General features: G+C 38.9%; 1 protein-coding gene across 1 annotated transcript in view; it reads left to right on the forward strand.

The window, feature by feature from the left end:
• LOC121484451 (zinc finger protein 268-like) overlaps nucleotides 1-13480 on the forward strand; it is a 27175-nt gene extending 13695 nt beyond the window's left edge. The window contains exons 3-4 of the mRNA XM_041743742.1: nucleotides 6510-6561; nucleotides 8338-13480. Of these exons, the coding sequence (XP_041599676.1) occupies nucleotides 6540-6561; nucleotides 8338-9965 (1650 nt within the window). The 5' untranslated portion in view covers nucleotides 6510-6539 and the 3' untranslated portion in view covers nucleotides 9966-13480. The remainder of the gene's footprint in view (nucleotides 1-6509; nucleotides 6562-8337) is intronic.
• The last annotated feature ends 6727 nt before the right edge of the window (nucleotides 13481-20207 follow it).

Genomic DNA, 20207 nt, shown 5'->3' on the forward strand with positions numbered 1-20207 from the left:
CATCATAGCAATTTTGTACATCTTTTATTTGATTTATTCTTGGGTATTAAGGGCTTATTTTGCTATTTTTACTGGTACCATTTTAATTTTATTTTTCAATTGTTTGCTAGTACAGAAATATAACTGATTTTTAAAAATATTTTGACCTTTTGTCTTCTGAATTTGGTAAATTCACCCATAAGTCTTAGTTGTTTTCTGTAGGCTTTCTTGGATTTTCTTTATACATGATCCTGTTGTCTGCAAATAGCAACAATATTTTTTTCTGATCTTTAAGCCTATTATTTTTCTTGTTTTTTCTTTCTTTCTTGCACTGTGAGATCCTCTAATATGATGGAGAGTGTGGGAGTAGACAGTTGTCTCATTCTTAGTCTTAAGGGAAAAGTGCATTTTGCACATGGAATGGTGAATTTTAGTGTCTCAAGGGCAGACTATGCTGAATAGTATCTCTTGTTTTCATTATTATTATTGATTTTATTGTTATTATTTTAGTGGTTATTATAGAGCTCACAGTGTGACGTCTTTAATTCATCAAGGTTGACTTAGAACTGACCTTGCGCTGTTTTCCACTAATCATTTCATACATAACACCTTACCTTTCCTACTTCACACTTGTAATTCACGCAGTCTACTTTATACTTCCAAAAATGTAATAACCTAATGGCAATATAATTCCTGTCTTTTGAGCTACTATTGTCCCACTTTTTAGTTTTTTATTGTTATAAATCCACCTTACAGTGTTACTAATTTCATTCTTATGCAGTAAAGGGCCAGATAGTAAATATTTTCGGCTTGGCTGGCCATCAGTCTATATCAAATCCTTTCAGCGGGGTGCCTGGGTGGCTCAGTCGATTAAGCGTCTGCCTTCAGCTCAGGTTATGATTCTCAGGTCCTGGGATTGAGCCCTGCATTGGACTCTGGACCCTGGGCTCCAAACTCCAGCTCCCTGCTCGACGGAGAGTCTGGTTCTCTCTGTCCTCCCCCTTCCCCTCCCCACCACTTGTGCTCTCTCTCAAACAAAATCTTAAAAAAAAAAAAAAATCTGTTCAATAATCTGTTCTATAGTGAAAGCATTCATAGATGTGTAAATAAATGGATGTGGCTATGTTCCAGTAAAACTTAATTTACAGAAATAGGCAGGGAGACAGATTTGGCCTATAGACCTCTGTTCTAAACAATTAACCCTTTAAGGAAAATGGAAAGAATAAAAACCTTATAAATATCCCATTATTTACCATTTTTGGTGTTCACTACTTTCTGCTGATCTGAGTTTTCAACTAGCATAATTTTCCTTCAGCCTGAAAACATCCTTTATGATTTCTCTGCGTATGTTTTTCAGGAATGAATTCTCTCACATTTTGTTTATTTAAAAATGTCTTGGAGTGCCTGGCTGCCCAGTCAGAAGATCATGTGACTCTTGATCTCAGGGTCATGAGTTTGAGACCCATGTTGGGTGTAGAGATTAGTAATAAATAAGTTAGTAAACTTTTAAAAATAATAAATAAAAATGTGTTTATTTCAAGTGACTCTGTGTAATGTGTAGTGTGTTGGACTTCTAGTAGTGAAAAATGTTTTTCACACTAATTTTTTAAAGATTTTCTTTATTTGAGAGAGAGAGCACAGCTGGGGGAGGGGCAGAGGGGAGGGAGAAGCAGACTCCCCATTGAGCAGGGAGACCCACCAGCTAGATCCCAGGGTCCTGTGATCATGACCTAAGCTGAAGGCAGACACTTAACCAACTGAGCTAGCCAGATGCTCCTATTTTATACTAATTTTTAAATAATATTTTCCCTGGGATGCCGGGTGGCTCAGCGGTTGAGCGTCTGCCTTTGGCCCAGGACATGATCCCAGGATCCAGGATGGAGTCCCATCAGGCTTCTTGCAGGGAACCTGCTTCTCCCTCAGCCTGTGTCTCTGCCTCTCTCTCGCTGTGTCTCTCATAAATGAATGAATCAATCAATCTTTAAAAAAATATTTTCCCTATGCTTTTTTGTTTGGTTATCACTTTAAAGATGAGATTATAGTATCTTCCAGCCTGCTGGAATTATTTCTGGTTAGAAGCCAGAAATCATTCCTATTACTCTTTCCATGAATATAATGTGCCTTCTGTTTCCCTCTGGCTGTTTTCAAGATTTATCTTTGGTTTCCAGCAGTTTTCACTATGATGTACCTAAAATGTACTTTGTCATTTAAAGATAAATACCATATTGTTGTTTTTAGTGTCTTTAGGATTTGTAGTGTTGATTAGTTTTTCATCACTTTGTTTTTGTCTTCTTTTTTTGTTGTTGTTAATAAGTCTTCCTGTGGCTTTACAAATTTTAGTAATCTTTTTTATTTTCTTGTGTATCCATTTACTATTGATTTTTTAGCATGTTTAGTTTTTTTGTTTTGTTTTGTTTTTTGCTGTTTTTCCTCCTAGCCTTGTAAAGTGACAATTAGGTAATTGATTTTACACCTTTCTCTCTTTCTGATATGAGTAATTAAAGTGACAGCTTTACCTATAGCCACTGGTAGGCTGTATTTATGTTATGTAGACCTTATCAGTATAACTGACAAGCACACACAGAATGTTATTTTTTGAGTGGATCATGGTTGTGAGAATTGTAAAGATCAGTCATGCCTGATAATAATTTATCAATATTCATCAATTTATCAATATTTTCCTTCCTAGTTAGTCCTTTTTGCATTTTGTTTATGAAATCTTTGCATATCCCATAATAATCAGTGTAGTCTTTAAGTTTTACCTTAGAAATTTGAATACCTTACTGTTTATTTTTTCTTTTTCAAAAAGTATTTTTGTTTTTGTTTTAGTAATCTCTACACCCAATGTGGGGCTCAAACTCACAACCCTGAGATCATGAGTTGCATGCTTATCAACTGAGCCAGCTGTGTGCCCCTACTTTATATTTAGACCTGTAATCTATCTTGAATTTACTTTTTGGTATGTGTTAAATGAGGGTGAAAATCTTGCCTTCTCCAATATAGTTATCCAGTTGAGCTAGTACAGTTAATTGAAAACTATTCCCCCCCCCCAACTGAATTACGTTGGCATCTTGCCATAAAATAGATGATTTTGTACACTGAGTTATCTTTCTGGGATCTTTGTTTTTTGTTCCATTGTTGTATTTACTATCCTTTTACTAATAATATTACACTATCTTAATTACTATAGGTTTTTACATTTTAAGTCTTGAAATCTGTATGGGTTATGCTGTCCTCTTTTCTTCTTCTTCAGCATTGCCTTGGATATTCTAAGTCTTTTGTACATCCACATACATTTTAGAATTCACCTCTATATTTCTTACCCTCTCCTTTATGTAGCTCATCTATTTGCATTTGGGTTTTTTTTTTAGGTCTCTCTTCAAATATACTAATTCTTCATCCATATCTGTTCAGCTATTAAATTGTCAATCAGGTTTCCAATTTTAGTTACTATATACAGTTGATTCTTGTTATTTACAGTAATTATATTCTGTAAAGTCACCATAAACAAATTACCAAATATTGAACCATTGCTCCTAGGGGAAATATGGGTTAAATTCCTATGAGCCCCTGGGTACAACATTTTCATCAAACAATGCATAACCTTGCTTTTTGTGTGTGTGTTTATATTTAAAGATACCTTATTTAACATATTGATTTATTAATATAGAACTCATGACCAACTGCATTATAACTCAGGGCCAAACATATATATTTTCTCCATAAGGGACATCACTGCCGTCTTGCACTTAGGAACATTAAACAGCCCTTCAGCTCCGTGCTTAGGGACCATTTTAAACAGCAAATCACCAACAAAAACCATAAATATGTGGAAAAAATGACACTAAATAGACCATTAAAAGGAAACTTGTTTACAGTATGAGAGCGGAAACAAGGCAGAATATCATTTTGTTCAAACTCAGCTGGGAGCATGCGTGTGGGGCAACTCCATTTACCCATGACTCAAACTACTCAATGCTGCCAGCAAATGCTCACAAAAAGTGCTGTGATTATTGATTTTGGGGGTACAAAGAAATTTTAGCAAGTATGTGAATTCATAATCAAATCTGTGAATAGGGGGTCCTGGCTGCCTCAGTTGGAAAAGCATGGTATTCTTGATTTGGGGGTTGTGAGTCTGAGCCCCACATTTGGTGTAGAGAATACTTAAATAAACTTTTAGGGGATCCCTGGGTGACTCAGCGGTTTGGTGCCTGCCTTTGGCCCAGGGCACGATCCTGGAGTCCCAGGTTTGAGTCCCACGTCAGGCTCCCGGCATGGAGCCTGCTTTTCCCTCTGCCTGTGTCCCTGCCTCTGTGTATGTGTGTGTGTGTGTGTGTGTGTGTGTGTGTGTGTGTGTGTGTGTCATGAATAAATAAATAAAATCTTTAAAAAAAAAAAACTGCAAATAATGATGATTAACTGTATAGTTTACCCTTGAATAACGTGAGTCTGAACTGAATGGGTCCACCTGGATTTTTTTTTTTTTTTTCAGTAAATACAGTACTATAAATGTATTTTCTCTTGTGATTTTTCTCAATAACCTTTCTTTTCTCTAGGTTAGTTTATTGTAAGGCTACGGTATATAAAACACATAAAATATGTGTCAGTCAACTGTTTTTAGCTAGGCTTCTGGTTGACAGTAGGCTATTAGTAGTTTTGGGGGAGTCAAAAGTTATATGTAGATTTTCAACTGCTCAGGGGGTTGGTGTCCCTAATCCCCAATTATTCAAGAATCAGCAGTGCTTTATTTTTTAAATTTTCTACTGGTTTATATACATCTGAATGGTCTTTTATTTTAAAGATTGTATTTTTTTTTTAAGATTTTATTTATTCATGAGAGACACACAGAGAGAGGCAGAGACACACAGGCAGAGACACAGGCAGAGGGGAGAAGCAGACTCCATCCTTGGTCTCCAGGATTACGACCTAGACTGAAAGTGGCGCTAAACTGCTGAGCCACCGGGGCTGCCCTAAAGATTTTATTTTTAATAAATTTCCACACCCAATATGGGGCTGAAACTCACAACCCTGAGATTAAGAGTCATGTGTTCTAATGACTGAGCTAGCCAGGTGCCCCAGAATGGTCATTTTAATATTTCATTCTTTCTGGGGCTCCCAAATGGCTCAGTAGGTTAAGTATCTGCCTTCAGCTCAGGTCATGATCTTGAAGTCCTGGGGACTGAGATCCACATTGGGCTCCCCACTCAGAGGGAAGTCTGCTTCTCCCTCTGACTCCACCCTTCCCTCTGCTCATGCATGCAGGCTCTCTCTCTCTCTCTCAAATGAATAAATAAAAATTTAAAAAATATTTCATTCCTTCCATATATTCTTGGGTATCTTATCTCTCATTATGTTAAAAAATATTAATAATCCTGTGCTGATAATTACTCATGTACAGTCATTTCATGTCTGATTCTGTGTTCTTTCTGTTGATACATGTTTCCCTGTAACTATGTATGGTGATGAATGCTAACTAGACTTACTGTGGTAGTCATCTTACAAATATATTACAAATCATTATGTTGCACACTGAAATGAATGTATATCAATCATACCTCAATAAAAATAAATGAAAGGTGGTAGGATTTAGTTGGGGAAAAAAGATAAAATCACCTTGAGGGTCAATAATTGCTGTGTTTTTATATTAGTACATAGTTATCTTTTATGTAGATATTAAAAGTGTCTTTAAACAAAACAAATAAAATTTTTAAAAATATATTTTTCAGAGATTTCTATTTCAGAGATACATTACCTACAGGATTTAATGGGCATACCTTTCAGAAATTTCTAATTTATTGGATTAGTTGATAATTAAGCATGCGATTGCAATAGACTGTTTAAATTGAAATATATTTGATGTATAACTATAAATTTAAGGTGTACAACATGTTGATTTGACACATAATATGGGAAGACAGATTTAATGGCATTTTACTTTCCATAATGAATAATGAAAACTATTACACAAAGTCATAGCCTTTGTAAGTTATGGTAAAAACAACCAGTACATACACTTAGAGGTCTGTTTCACATCAGTAATGATTCTCACAAACTGAAGAACAATGTGTTATAGGGATTAACATCATTTAAAGATGTATCTGTGAACTTTACCTGGGAAGGGTGGCAGCTACTAGGTTCTACTCAGAAGAATCTATACTCAGGTATGTTGTTGGAGAATTATAGCAACCTGTGACAATGGTTAAAGATTATTACCGTGTGTCATTCAGAATGTCACAGGCAATAGCCTTTCTTTTTTCAGTTGCTTTGGCTTCTAAAGAGTGTCAAGATACTGGACTTTAGATTATAGGCAATAGATTCTTAGTCTTTCTTCTGTTCCCAGATACAACTTATGTGCTCTCACCTTCAATAGATCTTTAATCTGTCAAGGTGAAAGTATGTCAATTCCTGAGATTTTTGTGGTCTTCCTAGATATCCCCCATAAGTCCAGTTATAAGTGTCCAAGTCTTTGTCATTTCCCATGAACAGGCTCTCCAGCTACCAAGCCAGAAATGATCCTTAATTTCAAGCAGGGAGAAGAGCCATGGAGCATAGAAGATGAAATGCATTGTCAGTGCTTTTCAGGTAAGTGAGCAACTGAGAACAGAAAGATGTAAGATTTGAAAGTAACATAGTTGGCCATGAAGGGATGACCTCTTCCAGCTGTGTTTTAACAAGGCCCAAACTTTAAAGGTCATTACAGATACCTAAATCTTTACTGATGCTCTCATTTGCTTGGTGTTTCAAGGGTGATGCACCTCTTTTTCTCTCTTTGGATTGATTCAGGTCCAGTAAAAATGTTTTCTGTGCAGCTTCCAGACCTTCTTATCCTCTTCTGATTCCTCTCTGGCAATGTCCCTTCCTGTTTTCTCTACAACTCTTGTTTTCACCCCTTTAATCTGATCAAGTGATATAACAATTCTTCTAGTTATCATAGAAGCCTTTTTTTTTTTTTTAATTTATGATAGTCACACAGAGAGAGAGAGAGAGAGAGAGGCAGAGTCATAGGCAGAGGGAGAAGCAGGCTCCATGCACCGGGAGCCCGATGTGGGATTCGATCCCGGGTCTCCAGGATCGCACCCTGGGCCGAAGGCAGGCACTCAACTGCTGAGCCACCCAGGCATCCCTCACTTCTTTACTTTTGCTTCTTTATTTTCTCCATGTGATAGCCAGATCTTTGGGTCTTATTTATTGTTTGTTTTTCAAAAGTAAGTAATAGAAGTCAATTTTTGTATCCTCTCACCCCCAAAATTCATGAACACAAAAACTTTAGAAACATCTGGATTTATAAAGACATCGGTCTCCAATAATTATCTGGGCACAAAAGATAAGCCATCATATGGAAAGAACAGTCTTCTGAGTTGGAAGATAGAGGGAAAGATCTAAAGTATAATTCAGGAAAAATGCTATATACCATAGCAGGTCTTTGCCAATTTTCACAAGTACAGTCCACAATCCTAAAAATAGTATTCGTGTCACAATACTTGAGACCTTGTTAGTGTGATAACTGATACATAGGATGACATTCTTAAGGTGAAAATCAGGACATGTCCTCTCTCTCTTAAATGGCATCCTGTTACTATTAATAATATCCAGATTCCTTCCAGTATCCTTCTACATGTGAGCATTTACTGACTCCTGCCTAAATAAATGCTTACTTTTTTATGTAAAAGTATTTTTGAAGTATAACATACACACACAAAAATATACAGATATAAGGATACAGCTCAGTTAATTTTTACAGTCAGTATACTGTGTAACCAGTGCTACATCAAGAGTACCAGAGTACTGTGCAGAGTGCCATTGTGTGAACATAAAACAATTTGTCCCTTTAACATTCGAGCTGTTATAAGTAATACTCCTATATATCCTTACATAAATGTCCTTTATATTTTTCTCCTTTTGAAAATGTTTATTTCTGAATAGTTTAGACTTAGAAACCTCAAAATTATACACAAATTTTTTTACACATTCTTTAGATTTCCCTAGGTGGCAATATTTTACCACATTTGCTTTATCACATTCTTTCCATCTATTATTTCCATTCACACATATACACATGTACATAGTGTTTTTCTGAACTCTTTATTCCTAAATACTTAGGTGTGTATTTCATAGAAACAATTTTTCATATACCCAAAATAATTTTTAAAATAATCAAAATCAGAATATTGACATTGATACAGAACTATTACCCAATCTACAGAGCTTACTCAAATTTTACTGATTGTCTCATTAGTATTTTTTATAGTAAATAGAAACAAATATTTTTCTAGACTTAGTATCTTGTTCATTCTGTAGCAGGTACACTGGCTTTCATTCGAATGACAAGGCTCACTAATTATTACTCAAATGCTTTAGGTAAGAAACCATGTGGATCCAATGAATGTGCAGTGAATGCTTATGAACCGCTCATGACCATGTGTCAGAGAACTCATGCAAGAAAGAAATCCCATGAATGCTGTGATTGTAGGACAGCCTTTCCCAGCAAGTTAAAGGTAACTATTCATCAACAGACTCACACAGGAGAGAGACCATATGGATGCAATCAATGTCAAAAACCCTTCATTACAAAGTCAGCACTCATCTGTCATCAGAAAACTCATCATAGAGAAGGGAAGTCCTATGCATGCAGTAAATGTGGGAAAGCTTTTCCTTGGAAGTCAAAACTCACTTTACATCAGAGAATTCATTCGGGAGAGAGACCTTTCAGATGCAGAATATGTGATAAAGCCTTCATGGTTCAGACACATCTGACTGTACATCAGAGAACTCACACAGGAGAGAAACCATATGAATGCTCAGATTGTGAGAAAGCCTTCTCAAAAAAGGCCCAGCTCATAATCCATCAGCGAATTCATACAGGAGAGAGACCATATGGATGCAGTCAATGTCAAAAAGCATTCATTACAAAGTCAGCACTCATCTATCATCAGAAAACTCGTCATAGAGAAGGGAAGTCCTATGGATGCAGTAAATGTGGGAAAGCTTTTCCTTGGAAGTCAAAACTCGCTTTACATCAGAGAATTCATTCGGGAGAGAGACCTTTCAGATGCAGAATATGTGATAAAGCCTTCATGATTCAGACACATCTCACTGTGCATCAGAGAACTCACACAGGAGAGAAACCATATGAATGCTTGGATTGTGAGAAAGCCTTCTCAAAAAAGGCCCAGCTCATGATTCATCAGCGAATTCATACAGGAGAGAGACCATACGGATGCAGTCAGTGTCAACAAGCCTTCATCCAGAAGTCAGATCTCACTAATCATAAGAAAACTCAGCATGCAGTAGGGAAATCTCATGGATGCAGTGAATGTGGGAAGATTTTGTCCTCTAAGTCCACTCTCATTATACATCAGAGAACCCATACAGGTGAGAAGCCCTTCAAATGCAGTGTGTGTGACAAAGCTTTCACATCAAAGGCACATCTTATTGTCCATCAAAGAATTCATACAGGAGAGAAGCCCTATGAATGTTTGGACTGTGAGAAAGCCTTCTCCACTAAGGCACATCTTATGATTCATCAGAGAATTCACACAGGAGAGAGACCATATGGATGCAACGAATGCCAACAGGCTTTCATCCAGAAGTCAGGTCTCACTAACCATTTGCAAAATTGTCACACAAGAGTGAAATCTCATGGATGCAGTGAATGTGGAAAGGTTTTGTCCTGTAAGTCAACTCTCATTATACACCAGAGAACCCATACAGGTGAGAAGCCCTTCAAATGTAGTATATGTGATAAAGCCTTCACAGCTAAATCCTATCTCACTGTCCATCAGAGAATTCATACAGGAGAGAAACCATATGAGTGCTGTGATTGTAAGAAAGCATTTGCTACTTTGTCAACTCTCATTGGTCACCGGAGAACTCACACAGGAGAAAGGCCCTATGGATGCAATGAATGTCAAAAAGCCTTCTTTCGGAAGTCAGCTCTTCTTAATCATCAGCAAACTCAGCATAGAGGAAAATTCTCTGTGCAATGACTATAGAAATGTGAGAAATAGTTTTTGGTTAGTCCTATATGTTCAGAGAACTCATATAGAATAGAAATGCCATGAATGCTGTGATTATACTAGACCTTTATGGAACTTCTATAGGAAATGAATGTTGTAAGCCTTTCATCTGAAGACTCTTCCCAGTATACCACAAGGGATCTTACCAAAAGAGAGAAACAGAGATGCAGTGATTGTCAAAAATTTCATTTGAATTTCAGAGGCTATGTATTTAAGAGGCAACACCTGTGGATGTAGTGAAAGAGGGAAAACATTCTTTTCAAATCACATTTTTATACATTAGGGTGTTCATTTGGGGGAGGGACCTTGCAGATGCAGTGAGTGCAGAAAGCCAAGAAAAATCACATCTTGTTGTACATAAAAATTTTAGGAATGTTGTGATGATGATAGCATTCTCTAGAAAGTAAAAACTCTTTTACCATCTTGTACAGGAGAAAGATCCTACAGATGCTATGAATATGGTATGGTCTTTCTAGTTAATGAATATCTTCCTTACATCAGCAAACTCATGTAGGAGGAAAACTCTATTCATGTATTAAAATGTAGTAAAAGCCTTCATCTGGATGTCAAAGCCACTAATTTTCTGCAAACTCATATAATAGATAAATCCTTTGGCCCCAAAACTCTTTGCATACCAAGAAAGAAATGTCATTAATTGCAGTGATTATCTAAAATGCTTTATTTACAAAAAAAAATGCTTTGTTTACAATTCAGAGCTTTTTAAAATAATTTTGTGTTTTATTGAACAGATCTAAATTTCACATTTTCTGAAATGTAAAGCAAAACCAGGACTTTAAGAATGTAGAATAGTAAGGAGGGTGAAGTCATATTCACACATTTAGTGAGTAGTAAATTAGAAAGTACATAAAACTTTGAGTTGGAATCAGAGGAAAACTTGTTCAGGACTGAAGGAAGGTACTTGGTTTCTTATTACAAAAATCTCCCATTGACTGAAGGCTACATAAATAAAAAAAGTGTCAGTTTATGAGGAAGAAAGACCCTCTGAATTGCACAAAAGCCAATTAGGCAGGAAAATTAGCCAGGATAGAAAAATGTGGGCTGTGGGGGCAGGGTTATGGAGGGAGGCCAAGGCTCAGATCCAGGACCTGTAGGTAGGAGCAGGCTGAGAAGTCTGGAAGTAGAAGTTAGTGCAGATCTTTCTAATTGCTCTCTAACTCATGTAGCAGAGAAATCCTATTCTCTGGGAACAATTTCCAGGTTCAGTTAAGTTATGAAATCCTTAAGGAATCATACTGTATATTATAGAAATACTGTGATTATGGTCACTAAAAATGCTTTCTATGGAAGATTGGATATCATTAAGCATCATAAGCTCTATACAGCAATAAGTGTGGCAAAAGCATCAATGATTAATTGTACTTTATTTTTGTATTTCTGGATTTGTTTCTTTACATCTGACCATATCTTCAATTGTGATGCATGTTATATTTGATGGAATGTCATCATTTAGTTGTTACTACTTTTCTATGTTTGATGGCATTTTAGATTTAGGTAATTAGTTAAATTCAAAACTATGTATAGAATTAAATTATTTTGTAAGGGCTTAACATAAGTGTTTTAGAAAGGATTCCAGAGAATATTCTACTACAAATATTAAATACTTTCACTGCAAATATGATGCCATTTGAATATATGAAAAAATAAGAATAAGTTGAATAGTGATAAGGGTATGTAGGGGCTATATTGTGGACTACACTATATAACATTGACTTTATGTATTTGACTTTATTACTTTGTGGAATTACATGAAGGAATATAATTTTTAGGGTTTAATAAATTCTCAACATAGACATAGAATATTAGGTAATAAAATCTCACGTAAACAGGAATGTTCTATTTCCTTATAAATCAGAATGTCTTGTAATATATATTTTGACTCAATAAGAATTCTAAAGAATTAGACTGCGTAAGTTTGCTCTCCTTATTTTTACTGTCTTTTGTAATGTTTCTGCCAAGTGTGATGATCCATCACTCCTTGAAACCTCCTTATTTCTTAAATATGCAAAAGTGATAAAAGGTTTACATGAAGTACTAAAAAATAAGCAACATATGAGATGAAAGGGGAGAAAAGACTTGAGTTTATGTGTGCAACCATGTATATTTATTGCAAGTGCTGTATAATGCAGGAACTTTGAATTTATTATGAAAACGTATCCTGGGAACTAGAAACATTTTCTCTGTTAGCATTTCCTAAAATGCCCAATATTTACCAATATAAAAAATAACATTTTAGGGTGCCTGGGTAGTCAGTCAGTTGAATGTCTGCTTTTGGCTCAGGTCATGATCCTGGGGCCCTGGGATTGAGCCCGACATTGGGCTCTCTACTCAGTGGGGGAGTCTACTTTTCCCTCTACCTCTCTCTTCCTTTGCCTCTCTCTCTCATGTGCTTGCTCTCTCAAATAAATAAAATCTTTTTTTAAAAAATAACATTTCAGAAATTGGAATTCTTGAACATAGCTTGAATGGAAAGTGGTTCAGTTGCCTTGGAAAACAATTTGGCAGTTCCTCTAAAAACTTAAACATAGGATTATCATTGACCCTGGAATTCCACTCCCAGCTATATTTTCAACAAAATTAAAAGCAGGTACTTCAGTACTTGTACATGAAATGTTCACAGCAGCACTGTTCACAATAACCAAAAGGTGAAAATAATCCAAGTGTCTGTCAGTGAATGAATGTATAAACAAAATGCGGTGTGTGTGTGTGTGTGTGTGTGTGTACAAGTGAAGTGTCGTTAAATGTTATAAGCCTCAAAAAATGATAAGTGAAAGAAGCCAGACACAAAAGATCACATTTCATATTCCTGTTTATATGAAATGTGCAGAATAGGTAAATCTTTAGAGATAGAAGGCAAATTGGTGGCTACCAGGGCCTGAGAAGAGGACACAGAGACTGAGTAATGGTTATGGTTTGTTGTTTTCTTAGAATGATGAAAATATTTTGAAACTTGGTGGAGGTGATAATTGCATAATATTGTGAATGTAATAAATGTCACTGGATTGTATACTTTGAAATGCTAATTTTATGTGAATTTTTACATCAATAAAAATATATTCAAAAAAGTATCATTGCAAGAACTCTGGCATTCAAAATACAGATAAAAATCAACAGTTATTTATGAAAAAGATAACTGCTTAGCAAAACAGACGTAAATACATCTTCAACTTAATAGATACTAGCTACCAAAGCCGGGCAGTGAATATTACAAATAATGATAAAATTTTAGAGATGTTCCCTAGTTGTCCAGCAGTGAGGTCTGCTGCAACTTCTCTCCTGAACACTCCTGGAGATCTTAACTAGCACAGTATGACAATAATAAAAATGAAAGGATTTAAAATTGAGAACCAAGGAAAAACGTGTCATTATTTGCAGATGATATAATTGCCTATGTGGAATGACAGGAAGATCCACAGACAACCATGTAGAATAGTAAGAATCATCTCTGGATACTTGATCAATATGCAGTTTCAGTTGAGTGCTAAGCAATAATCAGAACATTTTTGAAAAGTATTCACAATAAAAATTATAGAATTTGAAAGGTTTGTACCACTTTATTAAAAAATCTTAAAGATAACCAAAATAAAGGAAGAAGTAGATTGGTTATTAAATGTGAGGGCTTAATGTCACAAAGATAACCTTTACCTCAAATAAGTCTTTTAAGTTCTGAGATGCAAATACTGTTGAACATACAAGAACTGATGGATGGGGCACCTGGGTGGCTCAGTGGTTGAGCATCTGCCTTTGGCTTAGGGCATGATACTGGAGTCCTGGGATCGAGTGCTGCATCAGGGAGCCTGCTGCTTCCTCTGTCTATGTCTCTGTCTTTCATGAATAAATAAATAAAATCTTTAAAAAACTGATGGAGTATAATTCCTGTGAACTTCTCAAAGAAGTTCCTGAAATGTGAATTTTACCCACAAGAGATGAACAGGTAAACAAGAACTGAGATTAAGCATTGAATTCCTCTAAGCAGAGCTATAAGAGCTTTGGCAGATTGTGGGAATTTTAGTCTCAGAGCCTAAAATGCTAAAACAATGATCACATAGAAATTGTAAAACAAAAATTTGGGAGAGAATTGGGGAAAGAAGATAAAAATTTGTGTAAGAATCTTGATCTCATCATTTTAGTTTAGGGGAGGGAGGGAAATATCTAAACTGACTTATCAATGGAAGAGCAAGTACACGTAAAGTATAAAAAGAAACATCAAGAAAAATCTGCAGTTAGGGGGGATCCCTGGGTGGCTCAGCGGTTTACCGCCTGTTGGCCCACGGCACGATCCTGGAGTCCCGGGATCGAGTCCTGTGTCGGGCTCCCTGCCTGGAGCCTGCTTCTCCCTCTGCCTGTGTCTCTGCCTCTCTCTCTCTGTCTATGTCTATCATGAATAAATAAATCTTTAAACAAAAAAAAGAGAAAAGTCTGCAGTTAATCCTGGGCAATGGAAGGAAAGAAAGGAAGTGGGACCGTGTGAATGGCATTATTACTCATAGCAGGGATTCAAGGATTAGGGTGGAAGCACCTTCAGAAATGCCAAGTGGAGGGCTGCCTGGGTGTCTTAGTCAGTTGGGTGTCTGCCTTCGGCTCAGGTCATGGTGCTGGGGTCCTGGGACCAAGCCCCATGTCCGGCATCCTACTCAGCATGATGTTTGCTCCTCCCTCTTCCTCTGCCCCTCCCCACTTCTCACTCACTCTCAAATGAATACATTTTAAAATCTTAAAAAAAAAAAAAAAAAGGCAAGTGGAGTCACTTGTTTACTATGCTACCTTGGCCCCTGGACAGTTCAAGAAGACAAATTTGGAAATGGCCTGAGAGGGGTGTGGGACAGGCAGCAAGGGCCAGGGCTCCTGCAAGAAGGTGAGGATAGCATTTGTCTGGATGACTCAGACATCAACAAAGATCACACCCTTAACAATGAAACATCAAAACTTAGTGTCTACTGTGAATGTGACACATCTCAACACCATGACCCTTGAGTGGGAGCGGGACTTGGAGATTAAGATTCACTTTGCAGACCCCAGTAGGACCTTTCTCAGCACAGATCTGAGAATGCCCTGTGTGTCCTGTCCTCCCTTAGACACAGGGTTCACTGGGTCAACTCAGCAAAGTTTCCTACAGCTGCACCTGTTAGTTTGTGTCTTAGTAACCCCCAGGAACTGCTGATGCTGACTTGTCTTGGGACTACAGCACCACGGTCATTAATTGGGACATTAACAGCACCACAGTCCCTTTGCAGAAGGTGTCAACACCTTGTGGGTGACAGGGTAATTGCAGCCCATCGAGGGAGGTGAACTCAGAGAATCTTATGACATGTAACTGCTTTGGTTCTACTTAACATATATTTTGGTGGCCACAGACTTGCTGCCAGTTTCACTAGCAGTCCTGGTGAGTGTTTCATTATGACTCAGATAAAGTTTGTTGAGGGGGGGAGTGTTCAAAGGGAGAGGGCAGATGCAGAACTGGACAGAACAGAGGTTTCCCCTTGGGGGTCTCAGTGCAGCTTTACCTCAGCTCTGGACTCCTTTCTGGGCTGATAGAGTAATTGGGGAGCATAACAGTGGAGACCCCACAGCAGGCAGGGGATGGTCATGGGTCTGAAGCTGGATGGGGGCTGGCCATTGCTGAAGCCAAAGCCAGCCAGAGAGGAGAAGATTGTAGTCCTCCCTTTTTCCACATAAGAGTGCAGACGAGGTGTTTCATTGGCTCAGACCACTGAGAACTGGACTTCGAGCAGTTGATAAGTTTGATGTCAAGATTTCAGGGTAAACGTTCAGACTCTAGTCGTGGCCCCTGTTCTCTACACATACATACACACAGAGACTCATGCTACTCCACGATGGTCCTCACAGACAGATTTCAGGATTTGGAATGGAGCTGGAGAAATGGATGGGTGTGGGTCCTGCTGGGATTTGTGATAGTATATGCTTTTCTTCACCACTGAAAGGCACCATTTATTTTTTTATTTCATTAAAAAATTTATTCATGAGAGACACAGAGAGAGAGAGAGGCAGAGACATAGGCAGAGGAGAAGCAGGCATAGGGAGCCTGATGTGGGACTCAATCCCAGGACCTCAGGATCACGACCTTAGCCAAAGGCAGACACTCAAACTGAGCCACCCTGGTGCCCCCAAAAGGCGCCGTTTAAAAGCAATACTGAGTAAGAGTCCAGCCTTTGGGGCCAGAACAGATATTTTTAAATTCCTGACTCTGCCTCCTACAAACTGAGGGATTGGGAGCCCCTGACAGTGTGTCTCAGCTTCTTAACCTGTGAGCCAGAGGTAGGAACACTGTCACTCCTCACACTAAGTAGGGTGACTGAATGTTAAAGAGTGTGGCATTGCCTGCACACAGGAAATCTCTAGCAAGTAGTAGTCATTGCTCCCTCTACTTGATTCTAGAGCCAGTACTTTGCAGCAAGATAGACACACAACTGGCAGGTTGTCATCAAATTCATCCCATCTCAGTATGACTCCATACTGACTTCCTAATTTCATCTTGTGTTGTTGTTTTGGAGGTTTGGGGGATGGATCTGAATGATGGGTGTGTGTGTGTGTGTGTGTGTGTGTGTGTGTGTGGGTGGGTGTGTGTGTAGCACAGAGATAGTCTGAATCTAGACATGGGTATCTAGACACCTGCTTTTACAATGTTCCAGTAAATTAATCCTCTCCCAAATATTTACAAATAATGAAACAGTATGTATCTCAGGTCATCAAACCTTGCTCACCAATTACTGGGATTGAGGGACCTTGGCAAAGTTAAATTCTGTCTCATTTTCTATCCATGTAAAATAGGATAAGAATATTCTTTGACACTGAACATTCAGTGTAAATTTACCTGAGGGCCCTAAAGCTGGACATACAGAAGGTCATCACAAAACTACCTGTTGGTATTTTCTCTGAATGGACTGTGAGCCACTTGTTGGCAAGTGGATTAGAAATATAGAAATTGGTAGCTCTTCTAATATCACTTTTCCTTGATTTGTATTTCTATCTTCCTATGCACTTTTCCTCTCATATCTCACTATGTTCCCCTTGATGTGAATAGGTTCTTCCTTTTTTAAAAAAAGATTTTATTTATTCATGAGAGAGAGAGAGAGAGAGAGAGAGAGAGAGAGAGGCAGAGGGAGAAGCAGGCTCCATGCAGGGAGCCCAACATGGGACTTGATCCTGGGTCCCCGGGATCACGCCCTGAGCCAAAGGCGGTACCAAACTGCTGAGCCACCCAGGCTGCCCTAGGTTCTTCCAATTTCATTCTTCCTCATCGGTCATCTCTAAATCAGACCCAAGGATTATTTCCAGAACTCTTGAAGCCAGGAGCTTTCTCAAACTTCACCTGCTCCAACTCGCAACTCTGACTGTGCCTAAGTCACGAGCAATGAACTTGTTCCTCACAGTTCCATTTATTTTAATTTTCATATTTATATTTGACTGATGTTGCCTTTAGGGCACATATATTAATTGAATTTTTCCCTTTCACTCCTACTTGCATTTAAAAAATTTTTTTTTCATAAAGAAACCCCACAGGGACGCCTGGGTGGCCCAGCGGTTGGGCATCTGCCTTCAGCTCAAGGCATTTCTGGGTCCAGGGATCAAGTCCCACGTTGGGCTCCCTTCAGGGAGCCTGCTTCTCCCTCTGCCTGTTATCTTTGCCTCTCTCTGTGTGTCTCTCATGAATAAGTAAAATCTTTAGGAAAAAAAAAAAAGAAATAAAAAGAAACTCCACAAAGCACAAGCACCTGGGAGAAAAAGTAAACCTAGTGGCACATTTTGGGTTCTGTTGCAGGAACTTTTCGTTCGTGGCAAAACAAAGTGGATGACAGGATCCTAGGACATGGATTGAAGGGGTCAATTCCCACAACTGCCACTAACTAGTTTTGTAACTTTAAGCAAGACATTTGTACTCTCTGGGTTTCATTGTTGTTATCTGCCAAATGAGAATAATAATAATTTAGTTAATTGGGTTATTGGAGGTTGAATGAAATCACTTCATTTAAAACCCTGAGAGCACTGGCTGGTACAGTGTCAATACCCAGTGATTTTTTACGTATTCCTTATCATCCTTACTTTCCTGGTCTCACAAAGCATAGGTTATATCGCACATTTCATTTTGATCCTGGAGCAGGGCTGGGAGTTGGTGGGATGTGATATATCAGAAGCATGTGTCAACTTTCCAGAAGGAAACACTAATTCACCCAGATCCAATCTGACTCATGACTTGGCTGTGTTACTCTGTCTCATATTCTGGAGTCTCTGATCCCAGTAGTGTTCTCACTACTGGATGAGAGGAGGGCCGTGGTGTTGACTGAGGCTAGTGTGAGAGGGTTTTACAAGAGCTCAGCCATACTGTCTGTGATCCTCACAGCTCTTTATGGAGCCTGTGTTGTTACTCTACAGAAGTCTCCCTAGGACAGATGAGCCAGTGGGTCCTGTGACAGTTAGGGCTGGAAGAGAAATGTGAGAAGGAAGACACAATTAGATCACAAAATAAGGAGATACAGCTGATAGTCAAACAGATTTGCAGATAGATTTGACTAGTCCTAGACTCTAACCCAAATCTCTGAGCTCTATTCTTTAGGGTTCGATGCTTTCTTTACTGTGTGGGACACTCTTTCCCCTTAGTATGTGGAGTCTCTCATGATATTCAAACAATACTGTCATTATATACATCTTAGTCATGTAGTGGCTTTCAGCTTCATGTAGAAAGCAATCAAATAAATATAGTATTGCATGTGTTAATACTTTGATGCTTTGTGATATTTTTCTTTGAAATAATTGAGAGAAGCATGGAAATAAAGTTGGATAGAAATAATTTGGGGAATCAGAATTTTTAGTTTATTAGGGTGACTATTAAATTGGATGCAGTGGGGCACCTGGGTGGCTCAGAAGTTGAGCGTCTGCCTTTGGCTCGGGTCCTGATCCGAGTCCTGGGATGGAGTCCTGCATCAAGCTCCCCATGAGGAGACTGCTTCTCCCTCTGCCTATGTCTCTGCCTCTCTCATGAATGAATAAATAAAATCTTTAAAAAATTAAATATAAGGGCCCTAAACATAAGGGGGAGGGCTAAAGAACAAAGAGAGGCTTGTAGAAAAAAAAAATATATATATATATATGGCAGGAGGCCTTGCTTTAATAGGACTGTAAGACTTAGAAAGCTCCCAATGCTAAAACATAGTGCCAGCAATAGATAAGCAAGAGACCAGTGGTACAGAACGTCGGAAATCAGAGCCATGCAGAGAGCGGACACTTGACTTAGGATAGAGATGGTACAACCAACCAGTGGGGAAAATGATTAAATAATGCAAACTAGGGGGACCGCTTAGCGGTTGAGCGTCTTCCTTCGGCCCAGGGCCTGATCCTGGGGATACCGTAAGAGTCTCCCACGTCGGGCTCCCAGCATGGAGCCTGCTTCTCTCTCTGCCTGTGTCTCTGCCTCTCTGTGTCTCTTATGAATAAATGAACAAAATTTTTAAAAATAATGCAGCAAGGATCATTACTTACACAATATTCACAAAAACAAATGACCGGACGGGCTGTGACTAACGAGGATACACAGGATCCTTCTGTAATGTCCCCCAGTTTATCTTGGGATACGAGATACAAGACTAATTCTTTCGGCGTGGCTCGCGTTTGTCAGCGTCTGGTCCACAGCCGTTTCGATTATGAAGCACACGTCCAGAGAACTCTCCTGATGACGCCTCTGCTCCTTCAAATCCAATTCTAGTCTCCTAACGCTGGTTTTTTCAAATGTGCCACAGGCATCCTCGCCACCCCTAGTTCCCTGCCCCAGGTCCGCCCTTCGCTGTACGGACCCAGACTTTCCCAATATGGCCGCGCCCTCCGAGCGGCTTCCCAAGGGCGACGAGACAGCCGGGCTCAACCATTTCCGCCTCAGGCCTGGTCTGTGATTGGCTTAGCGCTCTGGTCAGGTCAGTAGGCGAGAGCGCTGAAGTCCTACTAAGCATGCACCATAGCACTGACGGTCGCTGCCGAGGTGGAAGAACCGGAGATGAGAAGTCTTGAAGAGAAAGGATGAGCTGGACTTGCACCTTTCAGTTCTGGCCGGCCGACTCCGGTCGCCTAGGGTGGCCACTTCGCTCTCCGTACGGCCCATGATCCAAGATGGCGGCGCACAGTTCACAATGGCGGCTCCCACCGCAACGTTACGAAATCGGTGCGGTGGCGTAGCCCCGCGATAAT

This window comes from Vulpes lagopus, chromosome 2 (genome assembly GCF_018345385.1).
Source record: "Vulpes lagopus strain Blue_001 chromosome 2, ASM1834538v1, whole genome shotgun sequence".
In the NCBI taxonomy this organism is placed as follows: Eukaryota; Metazoa; Chordata; class Mammalia; order Carnivora; family Canidae; genus Vulpes; species Vulpes lagopus.